Genomic DNA, 15,633 nt, shown 5'->3' with positions numbered 1-15,633 from the left:
GGAAATCCACAGGCTGACTGAAGTGACACAACAAATCAGCAATTGCTCTGTATGAGGCTGTTTTCCATCTGCATGACACCAGCTGCTCCCAACTGCAGCAGCAAACCAGCATTTAAAATTCAAGTCCCAAGTTGTTGCATTCTTGGTTTTGCTAACTGTTTATGGAGTTACATTGCCAGTAAACAGGTGAGAAAACCAACAGCTCTACAAGGAGGTTTTTCAACCAATAATAGAACTATTTATATTTTCACCACCTTTCCCCTTCATATTCTTAACATGGATTCCACATAAACCATCTAATACTCTAATCTTGTTCCATCTGCAGTCTGTGAGTTTTGATCATGCCTCTCTCAGATACTCAAAACTCACTCCTTACCTCTCTCCTTCTATCACCACAGATCCTCTGCACCTTAATCCAGGCTTTTTGCTGTAAATTCATGTGGCTTCAAAAGCCAAGGATATCTTATCTGGGCTAAAAAAGCATTGTGAGTTTCTACCACTGTATGAAATGTTTAATTATTGTTCTTTTGTAAAGTCAAAACAAATGAAGCAATGATATTCCTCCCCATAAGCTGCTGAGTATCAGCAGTGAGCAAGCTGTTCTCAAATATCCCTTTTTGGGAGTTAAAATCCACTTGCAGCTCCTGAAATCCAAACTCTGCCTCAATGCAGCACTGACACATCTCTCTAAAATAAGTGTCCAGCCTCTTAAAACCCCCTGTGATACAGCTCTAGCTATTTCAGAGAAGGAATGTTCTTTTTGGCAATGCAAACTACCAGGATGGAGCAGACTCAGCATCAATCAGCTGCCACTCTAATTAATACCTGAGAAATTGTTAATGGGAGGGACTCTGGGCTTTGCTGGAAACATCAGGTCACCTGGTGGGTCCTTTCTGTGTCCAACAGCTGCCACAGAAAAATGAGAGAAAGGGAGGGTTGACAACTCTGTGAGTCCTTCCCCTGCCCCACATAATAGAATCTGCAAAGCAAAAATAAGGTCAGACACTTTCAAATTGCTGCAATAGGAGAACTGGGAGATAATTTTATATCCAGTTCTGCAAAAGGCTAAAAATAAGCCTGATATGAGGCAGAAGAAAGAGCCTGAAAATGGATTATTCTCATTTTTCCTGTAATGCAATTTGAAGATGTGCCATGTTTAAGACAGCAGAAGTGTCTGGACTAGGGATGGTTCTTTTTGTGGATTTTGCTATCTCCTCTATAAAGAGTATTTGTTTTCTAGTGTTTGTACACACCACTTTTAAAATGAGCACTTCTGCTTAGCAAGACCTTCCACATCTGATCAAAGGTCTTAAGAGTAAATTTTTTTTTCTTATGAAATGTTTAATTTTCATTTTAGGAGAAAAGAAATACCTGCTTCAGTTGTTTAAATAACCTGATTCTTATTATGCAAACAAAGGAGTGAAGGATTCAGGCTTGCAGTCTCTCAAGCGCTGAGTGGTCACTGGTTAAAGACTTAAATTCTTTTGTTCTGAACAGTTGCATCAGTGCAGCTGTTTATTCCTGCTCTGGCTGCCCCAGGGATCCACACTGCAGTATCCTTGGTGAAAATATCCAGCCTCTTTCATGCAGAGAGGGACTGAGCCATTATAAAACTTGGACCCCCTTCCTAAGCATCCTTCCATACCTCTGGAAAAAACCAGAAAGTGTAATGTTTCCAGGGATTAAGTAAAAAACCAAAAAGTTAAAACAACAAAATCCTTTGAGGAGTCGAGTATCCCATACCTGCACAGGGTGATTTTTCAGGAAGAACCCAGGTGAATTTGGTTTTCCCTCAGCAGCAGCTGGGAGTGGCCATGGCTGGGGACAGGGCTGCAGGATCACTGCACTCACTGCCCGGGAAAGGATCCTGACACACAATAATTATGGTGATTTATATCCCTGGTACTCAAAGGAAAGGGACTTTTTTGAATCCCTTTTCATGATAAAAAAACCCACATTTTTTCTAATTATTGATGGAGCTTTTAGCAAGTACCAGATGTAGGCTTTTCTTCTGCAGCCCTCCAGGGTGAAGCTTTGTTTGTCCCAGTTCTCCACACTGTGAGTGAGGGAGGGGATGAACACAAGCCACAGACACAACTCTCAGCAGTGCTGAGTTTTACTTCCATTGAGTGGAGAACCTGGACTGCTCCCAGCCTTGGACACAGCTTTTTGGCAGGGCTGTGATGGAACTTGAGGGTAAAAGTGCAATTATCAGATTTCTGATCCATTTCAGAGGGCTCTGCCACGGCAAGACTGTATTATCTTCCAGAGAGTCTAAAATCCAGCTTGGGTCTCACCAATATTCCTCAAGCAGGTAAGAGAATTACAGCCCAGAGTGCTGATGTTTGGAAATAAAATACAATGCTTTAACCTCCCTCTGCAGAGGTGCAGAGCAGGAAAGAAACAACAATATAGTCAACTGATATCACAGAAGGAATTGTAGTTGAGTGGTTTAAGAAACAATTGAAGTATTTATCATTACTAGTGCCTAAAACCTCTTACAGAAGCCATTCTTAACTGTTTTCTCTCTCTTATCACTTTGGAATGGTGAGATTAAATTTGTGTTACAGAACTAGTCCCCAGAATGATCGGATTATTAGCACAGAGTGATGTACTCTATCCTGTTCTCTGCTAGTAGTACATTTTCTAAAAGCCTCTTTAAGCTGTCAGACTTCTGAAGCAGCATGAAAATGGTAATAAAAGAATTGTGTTTAAAAAAAAATTGCTACAGAAAGATTTTTTTTTCATTAGTGTTTTGTGAGCAGCCTTGTTGACGGGAATTCCTGTGTTAAAAAAGTACAAAATATGCCAGGAATTGTCACAATGATAAAAGTAGTGTGAAAGCCTGGAAACTCTTTTTTTGAAAGGAAGCGTGGTAGAAACTGGAGGAAGCTTTACAGGAAAGAGCTGCTATCCTGGTATCTGTCCTGCCTGGAAGGAGAAATTATTTCTAAGCAAACACCCAGAGCCAGTTACACAAAGAAACAAACAAACACAGAAATCCCAGCAATAAATCCCCAAACTCCATTTCCCAGGGAATAAAGCAGGGACAGCTCAGTTTCCACAGGCTGAGAGCAGTGTTCCACTTCTCTGCTCCTCACTGGAGGAGTGGGTGCTGCCCTGTGCCCTGACCCTGGCACTGATGGATGGCTTTAATCTCTGCCGTGTGACACCGCGCTCGTGATTCCCGCAGGTTAATTGATTTCTTTTGGCAAAGCCCGTTTCCAACTCCCGTTGTCTGAGCAGCAGGACTGACTGCACAGGGAAAACAAGGAATCCTGAAATAGCAATTCCTCTGTACCCTGCAAGTAACAGGTAGGATGGAGGGGAGGACTGGCTGGGCAGAAAACAGCCTCTGCCAAAGGTGTGTGATGCCAAGTGCAGGTGGCCTGACAGGTGGGAGCTGGATGGTGGATCTGGGCTCCAGCATGGAGTTTTTATTTGCTAAGAGCAAAATGCTCTGCTACCTTTCCCCTCACAGGCAAGCACGGAGATACTAACAAATAAATCCTGCCCCATAAATTCTGAGGAGCCACTGACGCTGCTGGAGGGGGCAGATGGGGGCAGCACAGACTCTGCTGCACATGGGTCCCTCCACAGCCTCCAGCCTTACTTCTCTCTTACTTCACTCCCACTTCTCAGTAACTTGAGAGAAGCTGCACTTCAGGAATCTCACTGCAGGATGTCAGGGTATTTTAACATAGGAGTGTGCACACCCCAGAAACAGGACCCTTCCTAGGAGTCACTTGAGAGAAATCATTTTGCTAGCCATTATTTATGACAATTGTTCTCCCCAGTTTGCAACACAAAACATCTGTGACTGACTAATACAATATTCATAAACAAATGTGAGTCAGGAAAGGAAATGAAGCTAGAAGAGAAAGAGAAACAAACCCAGGTTTGACACCTGAATGCTTTTTTTCTAAGAATGTGTGGGAGGCTGGTTGCTCTGGACATAGAGTACAAGCAAAGCTGCTGAGGGCAGACAGCAAGAGAGGAATAATCCCTTTTGCACAGGAGCAATTAGAGGTGTGGATGTGATCTCCCTCCCACATTAACACTGCTGCAAAAGCTGGGGCTTTGGCAAAACAGCTGGGTAAGACACACCAGTGCTGGCAGCCAAGCAGAGTCACCCAGCTGGTGCCCAGCCTGTGGTGTCTCTGAGTGAACAAAAACCTTCCTGAGATCTCCACTGGAGCTGAGAACAGCTTTCATGTCTTCCCCAAATAATCTGCTGTAGGATTTACCTATTTTTTATCTTAGGAAGGCCTTCCTAGCATTTAATCTCCAACCTCCCTTCCTGCCATTTACAACCCCTCTAATGCAGAAAACAAACCAGGCACACACATCACGTCCCCAAAGCCATACTGAAGTTCAACTCTGTAGGACTTCCCATCCTTATGACATGAGGTCTTGTTTTTCCATGATGTTTAAACATCTCTTTATAGAGGAACTTCTCCTTTCTTTGGTGTTTATGTATGCTAGTAAAGGAAGGTGGAACTGCACTTCCAGGGCCACAGCACCATCTCTGGCACTGCTTCCAATTCTCTTTCATCCTTCTGATAAAACAGTGTGAGCCAGAAAGTATCACCCTAAGTGTTCACACACTTAAGTCAACTCCAAACACCAAATTTTCCTTCTACCTGTACTGTACCTAGAGTGATATTTCAGGGCCCTTCTCCTTAAGGTAAATCAAGGCTCCCATTATCCAGTGGGGGAAAAGCAAAGGCAACTTACAGTCAACACCAGACTAGTCACCTACCCACATATTCAGCATGACATTACACATAGTAATTCTTATTTTTCAACAATTATGAGAAAGAGACTAACCCCAGAAGTTTGTATGTCATGTGGAAGCGTCTTCTGAATTACTGTAGTTGCCAACCGTGAGATGATCCGAATCGGTTTCTTTACTGAAAAACAGTAGCTTTTTTTTTCACAAAGCTGCAAGAAGGGACTGGGAAAGACTCTTTATCATAGCAACCCTTGAGTGCACATGTTCCCACACACAGCTTGCTTCCTGCTTGCCTCATGTTCTTCACTGCTGGAGGTGGGGAGATGGAGGTGGGCGGGCGCAGCATCGACCGCCAAGCTCTGGGAAGCACCTCCTGCTCCTCACCTCACTCTCCAGCGCTTCCAGCAGCCAGCAGCCCCTCACCATGGACAGCCTGGGCTGTGACATGCTCAGGCAGGGGTGTAAGGGGCCTGTCTGTGTGGCCAACAACTGAGATCCACCAGAGCAGAAGCGTGTAAAGGATGCCCAGCCAGCACGACCCAAGCCCCTGTGCTTCGTGCAGCCTCATGCACTCTGCTGAGCCCAGGTTCGTAACACACAACCCAACATCCTTTACCTGGAAGGGCCAAGGCCAGGGCAAGAGTACAGGCATAATGTTCAAGAGAGCAAACAGGCTGTGGTGCCTCCCCGTTCGCAATGGCCAGGCTACTCACTGTTGCTCAGCTTTGGCTCGGTCACTTAGGAAGAAGAGAGCTGTGGCCAGGAAGAACATCCCTCCCAGGACAACGACAAACGGGCAGAGCATGAGCGCGTAACCCAGGCTGAGGAACTCCCACACTGGGGACTCCTTTGTGCTTTGTCGTATCAGGTCGGAGATCTAAGAGAGAAGGGCAAAACCATAAGTCACTTAATGAAAGAGACACGATGATAGTGAACACCACTCCTGAAACAACCACCCACCAGCCATGTGTGAGGTTTAAAATGGAACAGGGTGTTCAGTAGAAGCTGAATGTCCCTCACACCCTTCAGCCTTCCACACAGGAGCCTGGGCAATTTATGCTCTGAAGCTTGGCAGGGGTTCTCCTCTCGCTGTCACTCTTCTGGCCTGATCTAATACAGTTCCCACAGCCCTTTCCATGTTCTCCCAGGCTGTGTCAGTGACAGCAGCCGTGGGTGTCTGACCTTGCTGCACTGCCCAAACACCCCAGGGAGCCAGCAGGGCCGTGCTGGTGCTGCTCAGTGGGTGAGGCAGTGATCAATCTTCTGCAATTCCCACCAAGTCCTGCTTACTCCCACACCTGACCTACCCTTCAGCAAAGGGAGGCATTAAATGCCATTTCTGTGTTCTGAGTGGGAAGGAGGGAAATGTTTTCCAAAGAACAAAAAAAAACAGAGATCCTATCGGATTTGGGGAATCAGAACTTGAACGTAGGGGGTCTATGCCCATGTCTGAGCTGTGGGGTTCATTCCTTCTTCCAATCACCCAAGCTTGAAGTGTAATTGTGTGCAAGATGTGGCTCTGTCCCAGGCTCAGACACAGGGCTGTGCTTGCACTGCATACAACCAAATTTATGGATTAAAGCATAATTTCAGTGCTTGGGATATAGAAGAGTTCTAGTCCTCCAAAAAAGAACTTTATTTACAGGGTAAAACACCCTGAAGAAGAAAAACCAGAGTGTTACAAACAATTCTCATGTGAGACTGAAGGCAAATCACAGTGACCATTAGTCTGAGAGATTTATTTAAAAATAGCAACAAGACTTGAATGTGAAAAGAAAAGAATGCACCCACAGGAAAGCAGCAGAATGTGCTCTGCACCCAGGAGACAGGGACATCAGCTAGTCATTAATTCCCTTTTGTATCCAGACACCTTAATTCCAAACATTTCCCTTACTCTTCATTATGGAACAGAATTTGGCATGGAGTCAATGTCTCTATCAGGCTGTAATAGCCAGAATTGAGGATATTCTAAAACAGAAATCTAGACATTCTAAACCATTTTTCATTTTTGGGAATGGACACAAATTATTCTCTAAAAGGACCAGACAATAAATCACTTGACAAATTGACATGGTAAGTCAGCAGCAGAGGATGAAAAGCCATGCATGTGCTCTTGATTGCTTTCTCCACGGATGACATGACATTCTAGGCTAAAAACCAGCTTTGAAAGTGTAAAGCCTCCAAAAAATAAATCTCCCAATGTAGTTTGTTCCACACCTTCCCTTCTAATGCATTGTGTTGACCTTTTATAGCAACAAATCATTATTATTAATTCTGCTGTATTTTTCATTTTTAACCAAACACATTCTGTAAATGCACAGTTTAGAAAAAAATGTCTTTCCTCCCTTTCAAGGTATAATTCTTTCCACCAAGCCTGCTGGGCTTCCTCATCCAGATTCCATATACTTCCCTCCCCAGTGTCCTCATCTCTGAACTCTAGAATTTTATCAGGGTCCACATATATGTTTTTGCTGTTAGCAGTCACTGCTCTCTGTTGTTTTGTTCCATTTGGTTACAAACCACCTGCTAAGGCTGGAACTTTGGCATCTCCTCTCGAGAGGACACAGGACATAATTACAGACCTAAGCTCCAAGAATGACACACCGTTTGCCAAATGGTCTGCTCTGTATTGCCAATTTTGGGCTTTCCAGACTCCTGGCAATGACAGCATCCTGAGCTGGCCAACTGTGATTTGGCAAGACCCAATCAAGCATAATTTTTGGTGTTTTCTCTCTAACATGAGTAACAAAGTGCGGGGGCCGTGCGTGGCCGGTGCCAGCTCTGCAGCACGGAGTCATGTGTGGGATTCCTTCCTTTGTTCCTCCAGCTGGGAGGTGGCAAAAGGCTTCAAAACACGTATGCAGAACGTGGGGGTGGAAAATCAAGAAGGAAGTCCCGTTGCTGCTCTGCAGTCTAATCAGAAATCTTTGATAGCAAGCTAACTGTGGAAGCTCACGTCTCCTCCCTCGCTGTGCAGCACAGAGCTCAGAGCAAGAGGAATGACTTTGCTAAATAAACCTCAGCTCCAGGCATTTTCACAGCGGAACACGGCCGGCGTGTGCTCAGCCCGTGGCAGCCACTTGGATGGAGCCCAGCTGGAGCCAGCTCCTGCTTTCTGGAGAACCAACAGTGCAGCTGCCACGAGCATGGTCCCAACCCCAACCCAGCTGTGGCTCCATCCAGCACTGGGGACAACAGAGGAACAAAGGGAAACTTCATCACTTTCTTGGGAAGTATGTGCTGGGTGCTCTGCCATGGATGCCGTAGATGCCAAGGTGGGCTCAAGCCCAAGGAAGGCATCTGGATTCCATGTTCTGTCTCTCCTAAACAGTCTGGGTGGGTGAATTAACTGATTTATTAATTACATGGTGTAATGGTAACATCTCTGAAATCACTGTTTTATTTCCTCTCTCTCCTTGCTGAGTCAGTATCTCGATTCCTCTGCAATTGGCTTCTCTTAAATTTCTGACATTGCCACTTGGGCACAAATCCTGCTACATAAAAGGGCATTTCTGGCATAAATATCTGATTTTCATGATTAGAGGTTTGAGACAAGCCAGGTTCTTCCTGACTGATCGCTTCAGTACATTTCCTTAACACAGTATTCCCTGTTACCTCACAATGGTTTGGGATCCACCCACTCTGAAGTCAGTGTGAATGTGAAAGGTTTCTCCAATTTTCTAAAGAAAATGGAATATGAGTGCAAATGAAGCTGAGAAAGCAAAAATGAGGGATTTTATAAAGTAAACAATTTCCTGGGCCTGGTGGGGAGCAGAAGCATTTACACTGTGCTAAATGGCATGAGGAACACTTTATAATAAGAGGAAGTAAATCTGTTTTTTAATGATATTTTCCCCCTCCCAGGATGACCAGGCTGCATTAAATACATGGTGCTGCCTTGAAAAAGGCTACAGTAAATTAGGATGCTCCATAGGGATGCTTCTTGCTATGCCAGGACATTGGTACATCTGGGGGTCAGAGCAGTATCTGCCTCATTTGCCCTGGAGAGGGTTGAAAGTCTCTTTTCTTCAAGTCATTAACTTCCTTTCTCTCTGGTCTGGTCTGCCCAGTGATTTTTTAAGTTAAGACTGGACTTTCTCTGATCCCAGAGAGAGAATCATCACCTTTAGAATCCCCGTCCCCACCTCTGCTGGCAGCATGGGCCCCTTCCCTGTCTGTATATTCCAAGAAAGCAAAGTGATTCCTCATGTTGAAGAGAATCTGAAAGGTGCTCAGCACCATGAAACTGTCCATCTTGGGAGCAGGCAGGATCCTTGGCAGCTCAGAGGAAGAAAACATTTATTTAAGGAAGTTTTCAGTGCACAGAGGAGTGACAGAGCCGATGAGACAGAGCTTGAAACACTCGAGTGCAACAACGACCTGCTTTGGATTTCTGGGCTTTCTCTAGTGAGATACTTTCACCTACATTAAACATTTATCAAAAATACTGAGAACCTGTACCTCTAACAAAGTCATGAACATGACAGATGCACAGAGCTCTGAAAAAACACCAAAGCAGACTGAACCCTTGGCACAGAGCATTTTAGAGATGGGAAGTCATTTGGTATTTTATTGCCAGACTTAAATCTTCTCTGTTCCTGAGTCATCAGAAGTGGGAAGCTTGTTAGCTCATTGCAATGAAGAGATCAATCCCATGAGGGCTGGTCTGCAGGTGGTTCATTCTCCTCTTATTTTGCAGCTGACAGCTATGTCGAAGATTTGGCCTTTCAGTACACTATGAAAAAGGCTTTTAATTACTCAGGACCAGAAAAATCCTCAGCTTAAAGTTGCTCCTTGAAGAAACAGGTAATGAGGATGAGGGGCTGGAGGTTCTCATCCTCACATTATTTCCCTGGCAAGCACAGCAGATGTTCAGACCAGCCAGGCCAAGTTCCATTTTACCCACCACAGTGTGGGTCACAGACAAGCATGAACGTGGGGAAAGATCTCTGCAGGAGGAGTGATGCCATCAGGGTTACACCACACCTGTCAAGCAGCTGAGACTTGGTAAAGAACAATAAAAACCATAAATGTGTATCACATTTCATCTACCAGCTCCATCAGGTGATGGCAGATGCTGCTTGTAGAGACTCATGCACACTCTATTAGAACGTGCTGCAAAGGGCAACAAGACAGGGACCTCTGTTCCATCCTCAACCCCACAAGAGCAGTGGAATATCTCCTGATGGTCCATGAAACAGAGAGCGATGCCAGGAGAGTATTTTGCACATTTTTGTCACAGGACATTACTGCCCTTTTGACCTTGAGTTCATCTCTTACCCTGCTTTGGCAGGAGACACAGCAATGGGCCATATTTGACTGGCTGCATGGGTCAGCCAGGGACAGAACACCCACACTGCAGCATCACATCCCCACGATCCACTTCACTGCAATACCCTGCTTTTAAGTCAGACAGAAGTGGATTTGACTCCCAATGGGCTGTGGCCTGTTTTAGTCTAGCAAACTAAACTGGAAAAAGTGTTCTTCCAGAGTAAGCATGTCCTACTCTGAAGCAGCCATAGCATTTTAAAACATAAAATATGAATTTTAAACCATAATACATGAATTCTGCTTTCTCAGGCAGGCAAATCTTTACACACAGAACTACTTTCTATACAGATATACTTGGTTAGGTAAACACCTTCAAACCAAATCAACAAAAAGGCTGTTTGAAACTGGGCCAAGACACTGTGAAATCTGCACCTCCAGTTAGAACTTTCATGAAAAAGTACCTGAATTGCTGCATTTAGTAGTTTTCCTTGCCTTGCCCCTAATGAAATGCTGATCTGCCTGCCCTAATACTCTACACCAGGGATAATTAACACTGCTCTGCTAACTGCTTGCTAAAGGAAGGTCATTAGTATTCTTGCTGCTTAAATAGCTAATTAGATTTATCAATCTGCTCACAGGAAAGCTGGGAAAGGGAGAAAAGTGAAGGGTGCCAAAGCTCCAGCTGGCCTGGAGTGGCTGGAGGTGGTGTCCCTCCAGAAAAACTGAAACTGGCCAGGAGGGCAGGGAAGATGGGAACAATCACCAGAGGAGTGCAGTAGATTTTAGCCCATCAGAAGGTGCTCGTGGAAAAGAGCTGTCTCTGGCACTTCAGAACACCCTCCTGACAGGCTGATGTTGCCAAGTGACAAAGAGATACAGACTGGTTTTCATCCTCAGACCTTGTGAACAGCTGCACAGAGAAGATGAGAGAGAGTTGAAGCAAACAGGAGAGCGAGCAGCCCCAGGACAGCTGTGTGCCCACAGCAGCACCTGCCTGGCACATGGAGGGAGAGCAGTGCCTGCAGCAGGTCCTGCTGGCATCAGTCAGAGGCAAGGCAAGGCTGCAAGAGGAAAAAAGTCCCAAGCCACAGCATTGAATTAAAAACCCCCTTTTGCTTGTATTCAGATTTCCAGAAGCAGAGGAGCAGTCAGAAGTGGAGGGGGACACAAGAAGAAGAAACCCTGAGCAGGGAAAACAGGTTCATGCCTGTGCACAGATGGACACAGGGACATGGACTTACAGTTCTTTTATTTTAAAGGACAACCAAGGTCAAACCAGAATTAGTGATACAAAGAGCTGGAGTTGTGATGCAGCCTGAGAAGAGTTAACTATTTCACATGCTGCTGCCACCTCCCTCCACTTGCTCTTCTGAGTCTGAAATGCTGTCTAGAGCAGCAATTGAAGACCTTTATCTGAAATTCAACATAAATGGTGGGATTTGGGACATTTCTCTAAACACTTCTGTGCTCCAGCAATCGTGTCTGCATAGTGGCAGCAGTCAAAGACAGAAGAGTACTACACATATTTGGGTGCAATGCACTGAGCAGGTGAGATTTCTCACCAGCTGCCTCAAGAATAAAGTGTGGAGTGACACTGGAGTTGTTAAAAAGGAGTTATTTAAACTCCACAGGTTGGTTATCACAAAGGTCCTGAAAAAAGTTACAGCTCTTTAGGAATAAAAGCTGTCTCATCTACTGAAATACTGCAGCAATGCCTATTCTTATTTGGAAGTGAACAGGCAGTGCTGATTTACAGTAATTGATCCCAGAGCTTGCCACATTAGTAAAGCTTTATGCAAATTACAGCTGCCACCCTAAAGCTGTATTTGCATAACTCCTTTTTAAGTCAATCTTAAGCCTTTTTACCATAATAAAAGTTATCAATATTTAAAGAGACATGAAAAACAGCCACACATATGTGCTCCCTGCCACTTAGCTTTTAAGCACTAATGTGTATTTGCTGCTTTGGGTGGTTTAATGAGCTGCAGTGCAAGAACTGGAATGGGATGAAGTTACAGAAAGTCTGAGTGTGACCTTGAGCTCTCAGGACACAGCACAGCAGCAATTGCACACCTGAGGCTGTGGCTGATCAGCTCCTTCTGTGTTCCACATGGGGATTTTAAGATCAATACAGCATTTATTGGTATCCAGCAGAGACAACTGCCTCTCACAGCTTGGTCCTACAAGGACAAGGGTCAGCAGTTCTTTATTAAGAGCATTGCTAGAGGGAATTTCACTATAAACTCACCAAAACCCTGATCAGTTTGATCAAAGCACTGATCATTCAGTGAGGGAACTTCAGGGGGATTCTGTGAGCAGCTGGAAGACACAGCAGGACCCCAGGTGAACCCAAGTGATCAGGAGAGACTGAGCTTCAGTCTCAGAGCCTGCCTGTTACTGCAGCTCACAGAATCATTAAGGTTGAAAAAGACCTCTGAGATTATAAAGTCCAACCTGTGACTGAATATCGCCTTGTAAACCAGACCAGAGCTCCCAGTGCCACATCCAGTTGTTCCTTGGACACTTCCAGGGCCTTCTGCTGCTCTCCTTCAAAACCTATCCCCTGCTCTTGGCCTGCCTGCTGAAGGGTCTGGAGTCACAGCAGTGGGATTTGATGCCCTCAATGTATGGATTCCCAGAAGGACTGTGGGAATCAGGATCCTAAACTCCCCTTAAATCCAGCAGGAGTGGGTTACTCAGCCCTCACAGACTGCCTTGAAAATCCTGGTCAGAACTGGAGACCCTTCTGCACCCTGCCCAGGTGGGGTTTCAGTGCTGCATGAAGGTCTCCATCCTGCACTGCAGCTGGACAATTCCTGTGGTTTTTAATACCCAGGTTCACTAAGGTGCTTGCCTTAGCTCTGGCTGTCATTTCACTTTAAATAGTATTTGTTTTCCTGTGTTATGTGGAGCTGTAGTTGACCTTTCAGTCCTGGTAGCAGAGGAGGATGAATCAGCCCAGCCAGAAAAGAGGCTGCACAAAGGGATGCTGGATCCTTTCATGGCATGAGTGCTTCACTCCTCTTCTGCACAGAGCCTTGGACCCACATTGCCTCCTCCCAAATCACAACTGCCCAACAATTACAGCATTAGAAAAGGATAATTCAAAATAATAACAAATATTTTTCCAGTCTAAAGAAAGCCTAATGCAGCTATTAAATTTGGGCTATACGTATTTCAGCCAAGAATCCTTAAGTAACTCACAACTTGCTTGATCTCTGAATACCAGGAGGGCAAGGCATGTTATTTCTACAACCAAAGACCTTTTCTTTTTAATCTATGACATTGAAGAGCCCCAGGCAACTCTCAAGAATAAGTGCAATCGTTCAGGGTCCTAGGTATTCATCCTGGACATTCCCTCTTATGTAAGGAAAAGGATGAACAGAGCCTGGCTTGCCCCAGCCCTGCCCTCATCTCCAGCCCCTGTCCTGCCTGTCCTGTCCTTTCTCCTCTCTCACATTCCCCACATCACCTGCCCTGCAGGAAGCAGCCTCTCCTGCAATTCCTTTGTTCTTGCCTCCTTCAAATAACTTCTAAAATAAGATCATTTCTCCCCAGGTATCCAGAACATTGAAGTAAATAAAGAGTTAAGCTAAATTGTGCTGTTTTATTCTCTTGAGAGATTTCTTATTTCTTTGGTCTTCTCAGCCTTATCTCTTATCTGCCTTTTTCTGTGTGCTTCACAGGGCTACAGAGCAGCCATGGCATTGCCACTCAAAAGTAAACATTCATGCATATTTAAACAGATATACTCACAAAATTAAATAGGTATGAATAAATATGTGTAGCCGGTGTCTACAGGATGAATAGATGAGCAATGATGGTTGTAAAAAATAAAAAAGCCCCACAGGACCCAGCAGCTGTGTCTGAGCTGGAGGAGCACATCAAAGTCCTGTCTCTCAGCTGATGGGACCAGTGAAGATCCCAGTTACATCCCCAGGCAGAAGCACTTTCAACTCATCAGGAGCAGAGTCACTTAGGGATTTCTGTGGAAGCTACTGTATTTTATAAATGATGATCTGTGATTTCTGGAACTCCATGTATCAAACTCCACTGAAGGAAAAAGGCATTTCCCCAGTACATTCAGATTTATTTTCCTCATTACATTTCCCAGGTCTTTTATTTTCAACTGTGAATGTTCTCTGAGTGCCAGATTTTGGAGCTGGATCTCTTGCTCTGTGCTGCACTAGGATAATGGTGGCAGAGAAAGGGAGATCCCCAGTCAGACCAAGGCCAGCCACTGAAGCAGTCACAGAAAAGAACTCAACGTGAACACCCCAGGAAGGAATATTAACAAAAACTCCTGGTTGGGCACTGCCCAGGGAATGGTCATGGCCCCAAGGCTGCCAGAGCTCCAGGAGCATTTGGACAATGCTCTCAGGCACAGGCTGGGATTGTTGGTGTGTCTGTGCAGGGCCAGGAGTTGGACTGGATAATTTCTGTCAGTCCCCTCCAGCCCAGAATATTCTGTGGTTCTATGATTTATTTACTATCCTACAAACCAGGTACAGCTGTGTGTTGCTGCCCATAAACAGGTATTTGGTTCCTGAGGTCAGCTAACACCTAAACACACACATGACTCTTCCAATCAAATTTCTCTCTGGCCCATGTTCACAGCACAGCAAGAACACTCTCTTTTCAGAACTGTCTGTCAGCTTTATAAACATCTTAGGCTAAAAAGATGTGGAAGTTTATTTCCCACATCCAAGCAGTCCCCCCTGGTTTGAACTGCAGCTCACAACAACCCAGCCAGGTAAAAGAAGTTGCTCTGCTCTGCAGCATTTCCCATTCTGCTGACAAACACAGGCCTTCCTTCCCAGCAGGATATAACTTGGCATTTCAGATGAGCAGTTTGGAAACTGAAGCAAACCCTGCCAGAGCCTGCTGTGAGCACTTACAAATCCAATGAGATAAGGACTGCCAGCATCTCCCAGGAGGTGTGAAGTGAAACTCTGCAAGGCCACTGCGGTTGCACGGCGAGTTGGAATGACCACGTACTGCAAAGAAGAGGAAAGAAACAAAAATAGGTAAAGAAGTTGAAACAAGAACCTGCCCATCTGTCTTGTACTGCTCAGTGCAACTCACACCAGTATGAAAGGTCATGGTCATGCATCCTCCCTTCCCACTCCATCTCTAGTCACTTTATATTTTTCTCAAAAATTTGTGATTCCGCTTGTGAAAAGTGACAAAGTCATGTTAGGAAAATTTTCCATAGCTGAGATGCTGTATTTTGGTCTTCACTCCTCTAATAGGACATGACACCCTTAGCCAGGTCATGCAGAATCAGTTAGATTACACAGGAGCAGTGGAAAGCACAAATTAGTTCCCCATGAAGGGACTAAAGCTCACAGAGCCCTAACCACAGAAGGGGATGAAAAATTAAAAAATAAAAAAACCCGAGCAACCCCCTGTCCTGTGGAATGACTTTAATTTTATAATACACTTTTTAGAGGCAGAAGAAAGTAATTACCTCTTGCATAAATTGTTAAAGACACTGACTAAGGACATCTGCATCAAGTCCATATATCCCAGTTTATGAATTGATCCTGTCTTGATTTAAAGGCTGGAAGCAATGAAGAATTCAATAGGTCTCTAAATCCAAGTGAGCATTGTTTCTGCCTGTAAGC

At 44.8% G+C, this 15,633-nt stretch overlaps 1 protein-coding gene across 2 annotated transcripts in view; it reads right to left on the bottom strand.

Annotated features, from left to right (window-relative positions):
- LOC102102569 (sphingosine-1-phosphate transporter SPNS2) overlaps positions 1–15,633 on the bottom strand; it is a 118,091-nt gene that overhangs the window by 9,560 nt on the left and 92,898 nt on the right. The window contains exons 10-12 of one of the 2 annotated variants that reach the window (XM_088066066.1): positions 14,905–15,003; positions 5,449–5,612; positions 4,831–4,913 (exon numbers count right to left, since the gene is read on the bottom strand). In XM_088066066.1, coding sequence (XP_087922192.1) covers positions 4,847–4,913; positions 5,449–5,612; positions 14,905–15,003 — 330 coding nt within the window. In that variant the 3' untranslated portion in view covers positions 4,831–4,846. The remainder of the gene's footprint in view (positions 1–4,830; positions 4,914–5,448; positions 5,613–14,904; positions 15,004–15,633) is intronic. The other variant, XM_005525977.3, reaches the window with a different exon arrangement.

The sequence above is a fragment of the Pseudopodoces humilis genome, chromosome 23, assembly GCF_049639895.1.
Source record: "Pseudopodoces humilis isolate 2021_Gansu_Grassland_sample_001 chromosome 23, ASM4963989v1, whole genome shotgun sequence".
Lineage (NCBI taxonomy): Eukaryota > Metazoa > Chordata > Aves > Passeriformes > Paridae > Pseudopodoces > Pseudopodoces humilis.
This window is presented reverse-complemented; position numbering and strand designations above follow the sequence as displayed.